The sequence below is a fragment of the Lacerta agilis genome, chromosome 1 (assembly GCF_009819535.1).
Source record: "Lacerta agilis isolate rLacAgi1 chromosome 1, rLacAgi1.pri, whole genome shotgun sequence".
NCBI classification, from domain to species: Eukaryota; Metazoa; Chordata; class Lepidosauria; order Squamata; family Lacertidae; genus Lacerta; species Lacerta agilis.
In genome coordinates, this window is record NC_046312.1 from 99,820,054 (window position 1) to 99,837,227 (window position 17,174).

Sequence of the window (17,174 nt, forward strand, 5' to 3'; positions counted from 1 at the left end):
GCAAACCTGGAAGTATATACTTCTCGGTTTCGCCACATGTGCAGAAGCGATCTGCGTGCTTTGTGCATGTGCAGAAGCAATCTGTGCGCTTTGCGCACTAGCGGCGCTCTACTTATGGACTTTCTGGGGTGCAAACGGCACCCCAAAAAGGATTGCATTCGTATGTAGAGGTACCACTGTATATTTTTTGCTTTTATATTAAGCTATACCTAAAATAAATATACTTTTATTATATTTTAATGTTATTGCTGGCCCACATAGGACCAGTCTGGATAGTTGGCCTTGGTGAAGATTTGACGTTTTTCTTCCCCCCGTTTTGATTCTGGGCTTCCGCTGAAATGAGGCTGGATTTTAAGTTGTATTTTAATCCTGTTTTTAAGTTGTATTTTAATCAATTGTTTTTATACCTGATGTTAGCCACCCTGAGCCCGGTCTTGGTCGGGGAATAAATAAAAATTATTATTATTATTATTATTATTATTATTATTATTATTATTATTATTATTACTTGAGCTGGGATTGTGCAAACAATGAAGAGTGTTTATAAATAATTAAAATGAATAAATAAGGTCTACCCCACCTTTCTTCCATATAACTCTAGTTGGTATCTCCAATCTAGGTGCTGACTAAGGTTCATCAAGGTTGCTGTGCTATTTGCCTTCCAACCATGCCCTGGGACCATTTGCACAGCAGCCATGGTTGGCAGACTAATTAACTGTGGCATTAGATGACTAAGAACACTGTTTGAATGCACCTGTCTGTGCAACATATTAAAAGGACATTATTACACACAGTTTCGATTGTGTAATCATCCCTTTCTGGAGGTTTTCCAGAGCCGGAGCATTTTTCAAATGGCATGATAGGATTGTATTTTAGTCTCTGCTGGCTTTTAGCAGTGCCCTTGGCTTAGCATATTGTTAAGTTTACTGAAATTTCTGTTTTATACAACATACTGTCTTGTTTTATGCATTTCAATAGTCTCCTTGCGACAGGAGACTAGCTACCTAACTGAAATTTTCTGCCCTTTCATTCTTTTTGTGTAGTTGATTGTACCCTTTTTCTTGTTCTTTCCCCCATCTACTTTGCCTTCAGTCACACATTATTTTATATCCTTGCGCCATGGCACCCAACATATTGCACGTGTGGTTCACAGGTGACCGCCCATCTAGACACTGATTAGACTCAGACCTAACTTCAGAAAAGTGTTGGTGTTAAGATACCCTCAGATCATACCCTGGGTGGGACCACATCTAATTTTAAGTGAAATATATGTATGGGGAGGTTAACTCTGCAGATGGACTCTTACATCATGTTCAATTTCAAATCAAGAATATTTTGAATAATGATAAAGCTAATTATTGTAATTGTTGCTATCTGAGATTGCTTAAATTATGAGGTAACATGAACCACATCTCTCCCACATCTTTTGTTCATAGAGAATGTAGTTGAAGCTTATGGCCAATGCAAACATTAGGCCCCATTCCCTAAATAGTATTTCTGGCCTGTGGGTTGTGGTGAAAATTTGAGACAAGTCCATGCACATATATGACAAAAGTAATGTCATCCCCATACGACACACAAGTAGCGAAGCAGTTAAGTACAGAAATTTCACAAGCACATACTAAAATAGTTGATCCTAACCAGAGACTTGTCCACACTTCCCTTTCTTTGCATGACTTGCCTAAATTGTGACTCATGTTTCCAATTATCCGCAAAGACTGTGATATAAAAAGGCTGGTCACCTGAAAGTAAACCCCACTGGAAATATGATTAGGGTTGGGCTGAAAGTAATGTGTGAAATGGGACTTATGCCCTTTGTAAGTTACGTTTATTTAAAAGTTGATACTGCTTTGCTTTAAACAATTGTCCTTAAAAGGATCCTCTGCGGAGTTTAGTGGTGAAATGTTGTCTGGATATTCTCTGAATGTATTACTATTTGGCAACTGTTCTTCATCACCATGATTTTACAGTACAATTCACTGTTTGACAGGTGACATGCACAAGGTGATGGGGGGTAGGGAGGGAGAGGAATCTGATTTGCAGAAGTGAGAAAGATATTTGTTGACTAACCTACAGCAGTAGTAAGTATTTAACATGATCTACCAGCTGACATGCAGAAGTAGCCAGTATCTGAGAGGTGGTCCATGGCAGCCATAAACATTTGACAGTATCTGACAGGTGATACGCAGCAGCAGTCATGCAAAAATATGTCCCAGGCAGTTTGCAAAACGATTTACTGCAATATTGCATTCGCTCATTTATTAATTGAAACGGTAGAACTTCAAATTTTGGTGTAAAATTTGATCCCTTAAATTCAAAGTTTAAAATCCAAATTTCAAAATTTAAACTTTGTCAGATTTGTTTTAAAATGGAAAGTTCTGCTTTCTTAATTTAAGTGAATCTGAAGTATGACAGGTACAGCTCAGTTAAAGAAATAGGTAAATCAAGGGCTTTTGAAAAAAGTAAAATAAGATGCTGCTCATTTAATTCTTCTCACTTCTTGGGATTAGTGGAAAATGATGTCTTATGTCACACAGTGGAAATGGGCAGAATAATAGAGAGGACATACACCTGTTCTCCTTTTCTGTGTCTGTGAGAGCTGGCTATATGCTTTGTGTTTCAAGTATTTTTTAATCTTTCAAATAAAGAAGTTCTTGAATATGGTAAATAATTTGGATGGTAATGTGGTAAATAAAATGGGTAGGACAGACAAATATGTTCACTGCAATCGTCAGTGGAGACAAAGAAAAGGGCAGTCCTGCATTATAATCCTATATGTGTGGAAGGTAAGGAATTCGTTGCAATTAGTGTTTATGAAACACGTATCAACATTACAGTGCAATCGTATACAAGTCTACTTATATGTAAGTCCCATTTAGTTTAATGGAGCGTACTCCCAAGTGGTGGGTATAGGATTGCAGTTTTAGCTTATGCCTCTTGAAACAGGTGAATTGTGAGACACTACTAATCGCCATTCTAAGTCTGCATAGCCACAATGTGAGAAGTAGGCAAGTTTCAGTTAAGCAAATTATGCCTTTAGGAACTGACTGCTTTGTAGTTAGCCCAAAATACCTCTTCCTATTTATTGACAAGCAAGCTCCAGAGACATCCATGGCAATCCTAAAGACTAGTGTTGCCTTTTCTTTTGTCTTGCTAGCTTGTTTATACATTTTGAATACTTTTGCTAAAATCATTAGGAACGCATTGATAGTAACTGGTTTGTTTTTTTGTTTTTTTTTAAAGAGAGCATATTCCCACTAAAAGAGATTTATTTTGATATACTGGAAATGCACACTGTTTCTACAATGCCAAACGTGTTTGGTACTGTCGTTGAAAGTTATTAGCACATTGGTGATCACCACACACTTACAGCTTGATCAGCAGAGATGGCTTATGGGGAAAGCCATGCTCACTTTCCTAATGGTTAGGGGAAGAGTGAGGACAGTCTATATTTCGGTTCAATTTCAAGAAGAAGATTCTAAAACACACACACACAAACCTCCTTAATTTGCTTACATTAAAAAGAAGAAAGCAAACAGCCTGGAATGAAAAGGTTCAGTGATATATGGCATATAATGTATGGGATTGATGGTAAACGTGATAAATCTGTGTCTGTAATTTTCTACTCCAACATCAAGGTAATGATTCTGAAGCTGCTGAGCCTGATGGGGCTGTAGTATAAACTTGTAGAACAAGTTGAGTTTCACTGTTGGGATAGAAGAATATCAAAACTACAGGTTGAACAGGGTGTTGCAAGATTTAATTAATATTTGTAATTCATTCCAAGTTCCTCAGCAAAAATGGTAGCACCCAATCTGCTCCAATATACCCTGTTATTTCCAGAACGGCATAATCCTGCATAAAGGTAAACATTAACTATTCAGGTTCAGTTAGGATTGGGGAAGGAGACATACTTTGCAGTACATGATAAACCTACTGGGTTGCAAGTTTTCTTCAAAATCTATTGCCAACTGTTTAGCACTCATTGTTTGGAGCATGATCTTGGATTAGAAAGTACACTATTATACCATGCCAGTGCTTGTGAAATAGAAAGCTATGAATAGTTCAGGAAGATGGAAGTTTTACTGAGTCCTATTATTAGCACATTCCAACACCATGAAATGCTGAGGAAGAAAAGCCTATAAATTGTTTTCTGGTGGTCCACATAACACTGTTTGGGAACCCCTGATCTAGGGCACCCTTTCCCAATCTAGTACCTTACAAATATTAGACTTCAACTCTCATCATCCCTAACCTTTGGTGATGAAAGTTGCAATCTAACAACATCTGGAAGGCTGATCTAGCACATATGATAGTGAACAACTGAAGTTCCCATAGCCACTCACATAAACCACTCATTAAGAATCAGTAGTGGTGGGGTTTTTTAATTGTTTATTTAAAAAGAATGCAATTACTTTTCAAATTTCCTTTCTTTTCAAATTTAACAAGGTACCAGCTGCATTGATTTTAGCTCAGTAAGGATGCTATCCAATACGTACTTACCTGGGAAAAAGTGAACTTAGTGGGATGAACTTCTGCATAGACATGCATAGGATTGAACTGTACACTGTTTTTACCATATTTGCTTTACCTTCATATTTTAATGTTTAATTGCAGATCCGTCTACTACATTAAGCCTTAGGAAAGAATTATTAACTACCCATGGAGAATTTGATACTACAGTATTCAGTCAATTTATTTGGCTTTTCTTTTGCATGAGCTCCTAATTTAAATGAATGTTTAAGTGATTGCACCTTTGGACTTTTCAAAGGACCATATGCACAAGCAGATGATGCTGGCTAGGTGGAATAGCCACCCATGGTTTGAGAATTGCAACTGCAAAACTATTAGTCATATGTGACTATGGTAGTCTTCCTCATGAAGGCTGGGTTAAAATGGATAGGTAATCTAAGGCTTAGGACCCAATTACAGCCCTCCAGGCCTCTCACTCTGTCCTTGGGGCTCTCATAAGGCAATTTCCCCCTTGACACCCCAAGCCCCTAACTGGCTATTCACCACGCCCTCCCCTCGAGTTTTGTCTAGCTTGAATGTGTCCAATGTTACATCTGAACACCAACTCCCACCTGCGCCATCTGGAATGTGTTTTAAAATCTTCTGCGGTATAAATATTATCATGCCCTGGACTAGAGAATTCAGGTGCTGAATCCTACTAGCTATGTAGGCAAGATAAACAAGAGTTGAGGTATCTGCATACTTGGGGAAACCCTGAGATGTGCACAACAAAAAGAATCTTAGAAAAACAAACCTAAAGGGGCATGCTCCCTTGAATAGCCTAAATATGACTTAAGATGCTCAGTGACCAAAGATTTTTCTGTTTGGATTGGCTTCTTTGTCAACCACTGATGTTCTTAAGCTGCGGTCATTAGTGTTTATTTTCTACCAGAAGGGATTTTATTGCAATTACAAAACTGTGATTTTATTTCCTGACTGACATATTAGATAGTTGTGCATTTATGTGGTGCTTGTTTCAATATTTTTGTAAGCTGCTTTGAATAATATTCCACAAGATAATGTGGGATATAAATTACTGAAATTATCAAGTAACAGTGGTTACTTAAGTAGATAATTTCCAGGAATGTTTCAATCATGGCGTTCTGCATTTTCCATAGGCTCAATTTACCCTCACTTTTGGGTCATTAGCAGGAGCTTCTTCCTGCCTGTTGTGCAACCTCAGTCACTGCTGCTAATACATAGCTCAGTGAGAGGCAAACACATGCAACAGATAAATTACGGGCTGAGCCATTCATACCAAAGACAGGGACTCCTGTCCTTCCTGCCACCTTTCATTTGGTGGATGAATACCAATTTGGTGCACCATTACAGCTACACTAAAATCCTAGTTTCCCCCATTTTTTTTAATGGGTAGTTCTCACTTGAGCTGTTGTGCTCACGTCCAGCTTGCAGGTTTCCCACAGGCATCTTGTCGGCCACTGTGAGAACAGGATGCTGGACTAAATGGGCCACTGGTCTGATCCAGCATGCTTGTCTTATGTTCTTAAAGAGCTTACATCCCCAGGCAAGACAAATGCACTCCCCACATTCAAATATAAGTAATGGGCCTTGACTTGCACAAAATAAACAGCCCCCCAATAACCTTATCACTTAAAAAATATGCTTATTTAATAATTAACATTCAGTTGGACATCCATGATTGAAGTCCCATGCCATGAAATCCTATACATGTATGCTCAGATGCAGGCAGGACTGGATTCAACAGAGTTTTTAGTTCTAGGAAAATGGGTACACCATTGCAGCCTTAATAGGTCATTTGTTTTATCCATAATGAACAGCTCAACTGCCCATAATTTACCTGCATGGGAGAAGCGCACATACAAAGAAAGAGGGGAAAGAGTCTTCTTAAACACTGCATCAGTCCCCTGAAAACTGCCTTGCACATTTTTACTAGGAAGTCCCACTGGAAAGGACTGCCGCCTTAATGGACCCACGCAAAGGTTGCCATCCTATGCGCACGCTGCCTCAGAAAGTAAGCACGACTGAACTCCGCGGGGCTTACTTCCGAGTAAACAGGGCACAAGGTTCGGGGCTGCACGACCCACTTAGGTATGCAACCGTGAGTTCCCCAGTAAAATGAACTAAATGAGTCTGGCATTTCCTGTATAAGCCTGGCAACCAGGCAACGTAGCCCCGCTTTCTTGCCGGGCTTCGAGCAGCGCCTCACCTTCCTCAGCGCCTGCCAGAAATGCCAAGACATGGAACACGGCGGCCGAACCCCGCCCAGCCGAGGGGTGGAGTCGAATCCAGGGGCGGGAACAGAACCCGCCTACGTTCAGGCTGAACCTTTCCCGCCCCTTACTCTTTTTTGCTCAGTGGCTAGCTCGGACTGCCAATCAAACGGAGACGAGCCCCTACCCCACCCCCACCCCGTATCTCTCTTCTTCCTCCTCCTCCTCCCCACTAACACGGCGCGCGCGCGCACACACAGACACGCGCGCGCGCCCATAAAACGGCAGCTGTTGGGGCCGGCCGAGCCGGGTAGATGAGAGCGCGCGTGCGTGCGCGAGCAGGGTGTTGGTGGGAGGGAGGGAGTTTAAGAGAGAGAGAGAGGGAGAGGAAAAAAAAAAAGCGAGGTGGAGAGGAAACAAAAACAATCGCCCGGGCGCCGCCATCTTGGGTCTGTTCTCGACACCACGCAAGTGAATGGGTAGCTATGAAATTACCACAGGGGCGCAGCAAGGTAGGGAGGGCCACTCAGCGCTGCCAGCCGGATCTGGGGGACGATAAAGCCGGTCCTTTCGCCCTCCTCCGCTCGCCGTTCCCCTTCCGGCGCCGTCCTGAACGAGAAGGAGGAGAAGAAGCTGCTCGACTCGGCCCTTCCTCCTCCTCCTGCTGCTGCTCCTCAGCTCTTCAACTTCATCACCGCGGGCGCAAAGTTGGGCTCAGCCGCCTTCCCACCAGCGGGCCGGACGCCGGAGCAGCAGGTTCTTCTTCGCAGCCGGGGAGGAAGAGCTAGGAGAAAAGGGGGCGGCGGGGCTCGGGAGAGAGAGAGAGAGAGAGAGAGAGGCGTCGAGCCGCCGCCGTGGTGGTCGTCTTCGTCGTCCGCCGTGGTCGCCCCCCTCTCTCCTTCTTCTCCGCCCGTTGTGTGGGAGGCACAAGGGGGCGAGCCGAAAGGCGAGAGCGAGGATTGACCAGGCTCCGTGACCTCCTCGCCCGCCTCCCTCGTTCTCTCTCGTCTACTCGCTGCGGTTGTGAACGGAGGAAGGCAGGGAGGAGGAGGAGGAGGAAAAGAAGAGGAGGGTGTATGTGAGTGTGTGTGAGAGAAACAAAACAAAAGCCAAGTCGTGCACGGAGGGTCCTGCCTCGACAGAGACCGAAGAGGACGACTCTGGGGGAAATGGTGATCCCGTGAAGTGTTGCAGGGAAGGGGAAAGGGAAAGAAAGAAAGAAAGAACGAACTAGACGCCTGCACATACATCCAGCTTGGAAGAGCATCTGCTGCAAAGCAGGGAGGGGGAGAGAAAGAAAAGAGATCGTGCATACCTTGCCCCACCAGCCCGGCCACTCGAGAAGACCGATTTGTCCACATCGGATCACCATGGTTATAAAAAAGCATCGCTTCACCGGCTTCATCCATTTTTGAGACCTCCTCTTGCACCGCTGCTTCGGGAAAGATCGCTCCCAAGCCTCTTTCGATCGTCGTTGTGTTTAAAGATTTGTTTTTGTTTTTTTAGGACAGTGAAGAAAGTAATTTTTTTGCGCTTCTTTACTACCCTCCACTCCACCCACCAAAATAGCTGGAAGCCGCATTGCCCTCCCTCTTCCCTCCACCACATTTGTGTGGTTTTTAAACCCCGAATATAAGGATATTTTAAGCATTAACTGAGGGAGGGAGTCATATGGGCTGGAGGAGTTTCCGTAAGGCTTTTATTTTTTTTCCATCGAAGGCAAATCGAGTGTCAAATTATACCATCTACTCCTTTTGAGCGGGCATGGACAAAAGACTGAATGTAAAAAGTGGAAAGTGGAAATGAACATACACTAGGTAACGAAAGACATTTGTGGTGCTGTGGAGGACAGATAAGCTCTGGTTTCTGCCCTGTCGGTGTTATTTGGTCTCAGCATTATTAATAGGAAACATCAGTGTTTCACAAATTCCTTTTTTTATTAATGGATTAATTTACTATTGCCCATTCCGTTGAAAACAGGTTTGTGCTGACACTTGAAACTTATGTGAAACTATTTCTCACCCAGACACTACATACTGTTAAAGAGGCGTGAAGAAGAAAGTATTGTTTACTAATATCTGTGCAACTTGCCTGATTCCAGTACTCCTGGGGGATATTTTACAGATTTTAAAGTGAATAAAACAATGCTCCAAGGCAATTTGCTTAGTAGTCAGTTAATTGCTTTACTGTTGACCCTTTAAACTGGGTCCTTAGTATGTTCTTATGAATTGAATTTTACCACTGTTTGTACAGAAGCCAAATGACGTGTATGTTCCCAAATACATACATCCCTTTACTGGAGGATCTACTGAGGAAGACCTAGATAGACTAGTATTGAAATCTGATTTTACTCTTATGGACACTACTTTCCAAATATGTTCCTACAGAAAATTTTAATAAAGTGAAAGAGGGATTTTCATATTTGGAGAACCTGGGAAGCTGGATATATAGAATAACTTCATATCATTTCTAACTATTTGGAAAATGGGAGCTGCTACAAAGTTGGTGTTTGCTGTTTTTCTTATCTCTTGTTCTTCAGGTAAGTGTACAGTATATCATTTTCTTCTCAACTTAGCCTTGTATTCTAATATCCTTAACATTACGTTGCATTATCATTAAAATATGGATTGAAATTTATTTTTTGTACTTTTTGTCAACAGCTCTGACACTACAGCGTGTGTGTTGTTTGGAATACCACAACTGTGCTTTACTGCTACTGATGTTTTGCAGACTACCAGTGTGCAAGCTAATAATTTGGAGTGTTAGCCATTCCTTCATGTTTGTCAACATTGTAGTAACTTATCAGTAACTTGGTTTTAATATTCACAGCTTTCTCTTTTGAAAATATATTAGTAGCTGCCTATACAAATATGAAAAATATAGAATTGGAAAGTTGTGTTGAATGATCTTAGATGACAGGTATAAGCTTTAAAATACTTTTCACACAGTAGGTTTTAGGTTTTCTTGATCCTTTAATATCTACCTAGTAACTAGTGTGTGCTAAAGTAAATGGTAAACCTCAACTTTTGCAACAAAATCTTTTCATTATAAGAAATAAGCTTAAACAGGTTATGCTCGCAGGACAATGCTTTACTGGGTAGCAAGCAGTGGTTGAAAGAATTGCTTCATGCACAGCACTTTTGACTAGTTAGTAATGGATTGGATGGCTATTCTTCTTTTTCTCTTCACTAAATGTGCATGCTATAGTTGTACTTTAGTTTCCAAGGTACATGTATTCAGTGTTGAAAGAGAAATAGATTTTATAATTGACATATTTGGTTATGATTTTACTTTGATTTACATTGTTATCTAGCTCTTGCTCTCCAGCAGTTTTGTAATGTGTGTGAGATTTTGCTGAATGGTACACTTTCTTGTGGTTATTAAATGGATACAGTCTAGTCTTGTGTCTGTAATGTTATTGATCTGTTCCGTGTGGGCTGACTGTGCTGTGAAATGGCGATCAGTGCTAGAGACTGAAGAGATTGTGAATTTTATGTAAAGGCAAAATAGCTAAAGGAATAACAGTTTGGCATAAACAGTTCCATCAAAGGAAAAGTTACAATACATTTTAAAGAAGTGATGCCCTTATTGGGTAAACTGTGTTGTAAACATTTCTGAAATTCCATATGAAAATGTTGCTTAGAATATTAAGTTTGTTAACATTTTGCTTATAGATACAATACTTCAGATAGAATCTATTTACATTTTCTTGCTCCAATTTGCATTTTATCAGCTATAATAAAGGTCTGCTTTTTCTCTTCTATAAATGGTTTAACATCATTCCAAGGGGAAGCACAGGATGCTCTTGGATAACCTCATATTTTGAACTGATTCTGCTTACCTTTACCTGAAAGCAGGTTCTAGATTCTTGGTTGCTTAGTGTTTCAGACCTACCTAAGTCAGAGAAACATTTGATTCAAAACGCTCCCTAAGTGACTTTAGCTCATAGAATACTGTACATAGCAGTTATCATGCAGGAAAATGGTTTTTTGGAAGGCATTTTTAAAAGATGTGTGCAGGGTATAAGCTATTAGCAATGTACCTGGCAGCTCACATTAATGTACTCATTTTAAAGCAAGAAGTGCAACAGATTTAACTTCTGTAACTGAAATTATGGGAGTCTTGCACTCTAGAAAAACATTTAGACTGGCCATTTAAATATGCTCACAACACAATGGACTACATTTTTCATGTTTGTTTTCCTATGAAGGATAGGCATGAGCGAATATAATTTACTGAAACGATTGAATATTACTAAAAAGCCACTACATCTGACTGGATGGCCTACTCTGCCTTTTTGCTGTCTTCAAACATATTGACTAGTGTTGCTCAAAACACTTGGTCCTTTACTGCTGGGGCTTTTAATTTCTCTTGTAAGGATTTAGCTTGTAGAAATTGATACTGGTTTAGAAAAAACACCTTTCATATATTTGTAACCCCTCCCTGTTGGATATGGTGCTGTTCTCTGAAGAAACAAGTTACTGCCTTTTAATATAGTTAATATGGAATGGTTTCTTCTTTTGCACCAAATGAAAAGTTGCATTTAAAATGTAATTAAAGCAGTGGTGGAAAGTTATTTTCGTGAAACATACTGTGGTTTACTTCTGAGTAAATGCAATTTTGAGAATGCAAAGGGATGAGGTTACAACCTCATCTTCTTAAGAATACAGTAATTACTCGTGTAAAACCAGTGGCCTTCTCTTTTACATTCTGTACAATGTTTAATGCAGTTTACATCTGTTTTAAAACATATCCACAGAGTTGAGAAAGTAGTAAAAGTATATAGGCATCTCATGCCTCCATAGAAGAGACATCTCTGGAAAATTAATGTTGAGAGAATGACTTCAGCAATCTTAGCCTCTTAGCTAGTAACAGTGTTAGTAATGATGTGGAAGAGTGCCTTATCTTGTAGTTGAAGTGGTGTGAATATCTGTAAATTCATTCAGAAGTCTTAGGTATGTTGCAGCAGCAGCTCTACTGCTATACAAATATATGGTGAAAAATTATGAAATCTGGCCCCAAATGCATGTTTGGGTCCTGGGTCTGGGTCTTTCCTGCTTGGCAGGGGGTTGGACTGGAAGGCCCTTGTGGTCTCTTCCAACTCTATGATTCTATGATTCTAAGGTTAGGACTACTGTCTGTGCTTATTGTAGATAGCATTTGTATAAGGCATTTGTACTAGGTGCCTAGTCCAAATTTTGTAGGAGGCAAAACTTAAAAATAGTTTTCTAGGTTTTTGTTGTTTAACAGAAGGTCACTTATAAGAGCTTTAGCCTTCCCGTTTTGTAGGTCACCCATCACCAGGACATGTAACTAGTTTAAACATGTAAACTTCAACAAAGAAAGTGTCCTGGTATACACACCATGCTAATCCGAATTAAGACTTGGTATGAATCTGGGGGCTTTCAGGAAGGAGATTGTGAACACTTAGCTGCTTCCTGGTTGTTCTGCTGCTGTTATAAGCCATGGTTTGGCTTAGTGTGCCTTCTGAGCCTGGTTTAGCTAGCTCACTGTTTAGCTTTCATGGACAAACCACAAGCTGTAAATCCTAGTGCAAACCATGGTTACAGTTTCTAGTTGGCCTGGAGAGACCTAACCACGAGTCTGGATTAAGATGACACTAAGCCAAATTTTAGCTCAGTTCAGCAGCAGAAACTGAATGACCAGGGAGGGATGCATGTAGTGTCTGTGAATTCCTTTACAGAAGCTTGCGTGTTTTTAGTAAACTATGGTTTGATTTAGAGTGACATGCAACCCCAGCCAGTGATGAGGCAAGTTCTTGAGAATACCTTTTGTCTAGAGAGGATGCAAGATGAAGTTAGGGAGAAATTGCTTTCTTTTACTTCTACTGTATTGCATAGTCTTAACACAGTGTATATGTTTTTTAAAGAATATGTTTTTTCATGTACGGTATTACAGAAATTTGAATTGTAAAACACATCTTTAGAGTCAAGCTAGAGCCAAAGAAAATGAGTCAGGATATTTAATTAGAATATAGAAAATGAAGCAACTTGCTTTTTCTATACCTTAAAAATAATTAAGGTATCAACAGTGATATAGCATAAATGTGGTTATCATTAAATTGTTTCTATAAGCATACTCATGTAACTGTCTATTACTAGTAGAATATCATAAAAATGTATAGCTATTTAGTTCAAGCACTGGCTAACGTGCATCTAATAAAACTGAACTATTGTTAGGTACATCAAGGATGAGCAAATAGTACAGTTTTGATAATACTTCACAATCCCATCCAAACATCACAAAACATTCAGTAGTTCTCAAATGTAATAATCAGTTGTTGCCTAATGCAGTACTTGTATACTGAAAGTATTTTTGTAAATTGTTGTTTTTATAATAGTGCTCAAAGCACACAGGTTTCATAGTTGCTGCTGAACTGTCAAACATTGAGTGTTGGTGTAACTTTTGCTCTTTTGTGTCTGTCAACAAACATTGAAGTTTTCTGTTTTTTTTTAATGAGGTTACTGCATGGCTATACTGCAGCTGTAAGGGAAACCACCATGATATGAGATTTGTTTTAACAGCTTTGGGATTCAGATTTCAGCTTGTTTAAATTGCTTGAGTAACTGAAACGATTGTCCTTGTTCATTATGCTTGCTAAACAATTCTAACTAAAAATGTAACCTTAGCTTTGCAAATTTCCATAGAAGCATTTAAGGTTTTCTAGCATACAAATTCATAAATCTGTATCTGTTTACAGATCTGTTGATCAGCAAGATGTGTCCCTTTTCTTGGTTGTTTTAAAATGCTTTACATGGGTATTTTACTGAGGTAAAAAGATTATGAAAATCTTTTCCTAGGGTACTAAAAATAGGGGCTATGTGGCAGATGCCTAGTAAAGTCCCTATTTCTCTGTTATACTTTCAGTTGTCATGGTTTCTGGGAAAACTGCAAATTAAGTTTTGGTATGAAGAATTACCGGTACCCTAGGAAGGAATCAGTAGTTCTCCAAGGAAGCTCAAGATCTTCACAGATCCCTCATTGTATACTGGTACCATCAAAGACATAAAATATGCTAGTCCTGGGTGGAATATATAGGAAACTACATGTTCTATCTCATGTGCTGATTGCCATTCTCAATAATTTACTGGGACTGTTCATAAATTTGACAAGTTTGCCTCCGTAAGGTCCCCCTCCAAGGGAATTGCTAGGCATTGCAACATTATTTGGTTGTAAACTTCAGCCAGTTCCTATTCTTGGTGTACAGAGCAAGCCAAACCACTGATCCACTGTTAAAGTGAACTTGGACACAACAGAGGGTTTGGGTGCAGCTTTAGCAGAGTTCACTGGCCGAGAGCTCCTGCCACCATTGAAGTCCCCATTGTGGTGTCCATGGCAGTTGCAGCCAACACACCATCCCCCCTCAAGTTGGGTGTTTCTGGGGGTGAGAGGGGATAGAGCTGAACCAGCCAGGGACTTGCTGGATCCTATGCTTGTCTTCATACTGGTGGTGGACCCTATCTAGGCCTCTTCGTTGTACCAAACTGGAGCTGGCTCAAAATGAGCAGCATTAGTGACTTCCTTACCGTCCACCTGGCTGCTGGTGTGAGCGGCAGAGTTGGACTGCTATGGTGGCAAAGTTGCTCCCTTCAGTGCCACTGTTCCTGGCTGGAGGTTAGGATTGCTCTTTTAAGCTGATATCTTATGGGCACTTAGCTGACAATAAGCCACATTGAATACTGTGGGGTTATTTCTGAGTAAGTGTGTGTAGAATTGCACTGTTTAGTGATGTTTACTATGAGAAAATTTTGCAATACCTTTTTTGTGGTACTGTAACTTAGTGACTCCAAAATAGCAAGACAGATATAAAGAAAGCCAAACTTGCTGTGCTTTCAACTATGATTTGAACCAATCTAATTTTTGAAGGGGAATTTTTGAAGGTGTTAAGCAATTGGGTTGAATAGCATAATACTTGCATAGAATAAACACTAATTTCTCACACTTACTAAATGAAAATTAAAAATTATCTTACCCTTTTCTTTTTAACACTGAGCAACTACAGTTATAATTATCAATCTTAAATATAAATTTTTGGAGGTTAATTTATACTGACTTTATAGATCAGCCTTCCCCAACCTTCTGTCATTCAGATGTATCAGACTCCAGCTTGTGCATCAGCCTCAGCCAGCTTGGCCAAAATGGACAGAGATGATGGGAGCTGCAGTCAAAAACATCCAGAGGGTCCAAGGTTGGGGAAGGCTGTTCTAAATTATCATAACTATGTAAATTAAGCAAAGTACTTTAGCTTATGCTATTTCATTTGTGGCTTTATGTCTACATGAGACAAATATAATGGCAAAAAGTATGGTATGCCTGTATTATTGTTTCAGAACTGCAAGGTTGAATTTTAACTTTGACCATGCTGCGGTAGAAACTTCAGCCACTATTAATTCCTCTTTATATTTCTCATTCAGAGAAATTAAAGTTTTCTTCTGCAATCATGTTTGGAGTTATTTAAACACTTCAGGAATATGTATATATCTCACATAGGCCATGTACTTAGAAATAAGAAATTCACTTCTCTTTTGTTTTCGCACCCATCAGAGAAAGCTATTGTAGCCACTGACTAGTACTTCTGAGAACCAGAGTATCCAGGCATGAGCCTGCAGTTTGCAGCAGATTTTGCTGACATTGCACAATTTTCGGAATACTGCTTGGTAATGTTTTTGTATTTAGCCCTACATCTTAGTGTTTCATTGCATTTGTATACTACCCATCCTACTAAGTTGTCTAGGAAGTTTACATGAAAAATAGAAAAAAATAGAAAACAATTAACAATAGAAATCTAAAATAGCTAAAGCAATTTTAAAGCAGAGGGTATTAAAGAAATCTGGCTTTTAATCACTGTTAAGTATCCATTGAAACTCTTCCAAATAGTGTGGGGGGGTCATCTTCAGCTTGATTCCTAGGCAGGGTTTTGAAGAAATCTTGGCGTATTATGACCATTCTTAAAACACTTTGCAGATAAATTGCTTGCATCTGTTTTGACATGGGTTCTACTCACAGAGTTGGTGTTTACTGTATCTTTTATTCCTTCTTACAAGTTTTTATTTTAAAAAATAGATACTTGCCAGTTTAAACACTTCAGGAATATAACCTAACCTAAGGTTATGGAAAGGATCTTGGAGAAGTGTGACTTACTACTTGTACCTGTACTTTAAACTTTCCCTTCCTGGCTCACTAGATAAATTAGAGTAGCTTTGACTGACTGTGTGAGAGGGATTATTAATGCATTCCTGAATGAAGTTAGGATCCCAACTGCACAACCAATATGCTTTGAGTTGCTTTGTAAATAAGCGATTACCAGACTTGGAAGATTTTTGCCCGGTTCCATATGTTCCCTACTTGAGGAAGCTGTTGTAAGTATTTTACGGTGTCCTAGCTCTAGGTCTTCCTGAATGATTGTAATAATAAAAAACCCTTTAAGGTGTTATGATCATGCTACTGCAACTGGGTGTCCAGAATGCAGCAGTAACCTTTTTATCAATTTTGGCTGCCTCACTAATAGTTACCTTTCTGGATTCATGCCTTGATAACATCCATATAATACAACTGTAAGATACTGTTCATGGGACTGCTGTGATAATTTGCATATTCTTTTGGTATTATACTATTTGCATTGATTACCACTTTGTTTCTGGCCTAATTAATAGTGCTGGTGCTGACCTTTTTAAGGCCCTAAACAGACTGGGAAGCAAATTATATTGAGGACAGTGTCCACTCACATCACCTATCTCAACGCTTAGGTCAAAGCTAGAAATCCTCTTTTTGTGTGTGACCCAATATACAATGTGGAGGCACGTGGTTTAGGTGTTTCTTGATCGTGAAACTGCATTTGTTGATAGGCCCAACGGAGTCCACCTGCCACCATTTGGACTTCTGCCAAGTACTAGAAATGTGGTTCATTTTAGGGTATTTGAGGGAAGACCTTTTACATTTAGTTTGAATTCTGCTTGTCTCACGATGTCTCACTTCTGTGTCGATCATTCTGTTTAACTTGTTTGTTTACTGTGTTAGCAACCTTAGTTCTTTTTCTAAAGACAAGTTTGGGATATACAAGTATTGTTAGCCTCTTACTGTGCTTTTAGTAAAGTTTTGTAGGGAGGGAACCCAAAGCTGTACAGGGTGGGTAAGATGATTTTTTTTTTAAAGAAGTGGCCCTTTGATTTTTTATTTAAAATGTTTTAAAATTAATTTCCCCTTAAAAATGCAACTTTGTTTAGATAGTGTATGAATGCAATCTGTCTTGTCAAATGTTTAACTGTCTATTAAATACAAGTTAAAGGCTGCTTTTTCTGCCTAAATATTTATCTACTTGCGTCATTTATTTCAAGAAACAAATATTTCCAGTGCAGCTTGCAAGTAATACTAAAATACATTTTTCTTAAAACTGCAGTCGTCAGTACCAGTGTAAATAAGTCAACAAAAGTTTCCATTGTTTTACCAAGC

At 39.5% G+C, this 17,174-nt stretch overlaps 1 protein-coding gene across 2 annotated transcripts in view; it reads left to right on the top strand.

Moving 5' to 3' along the window:
* The first annotated feature begins 8,222 nt into the window (after nt 1–8,222).
* Nucleotides 8,223–17,174, top strand: part of ACVR2A (activin A receptor type 2A) — a 55,069-nt gene continuing 46,117 nt past the window's right edge. The window contains exon 1 of one of the 2 annotated variants that reach the window (XM_033164370.1): nt 8,223–9,243. In XM_033164370.1, coding sequence (XP_033020261.1) covers nt 9,189–9,243 — 55 coding nt within the window. In that variant the 5' untranslated portion in view covers nt 8,223–9,188. The remainder of the gene's footprint in view (nt 9,244–17,174) is intronic. The other variant, XM_033164377.1, reaches the window with a different exon arrangement.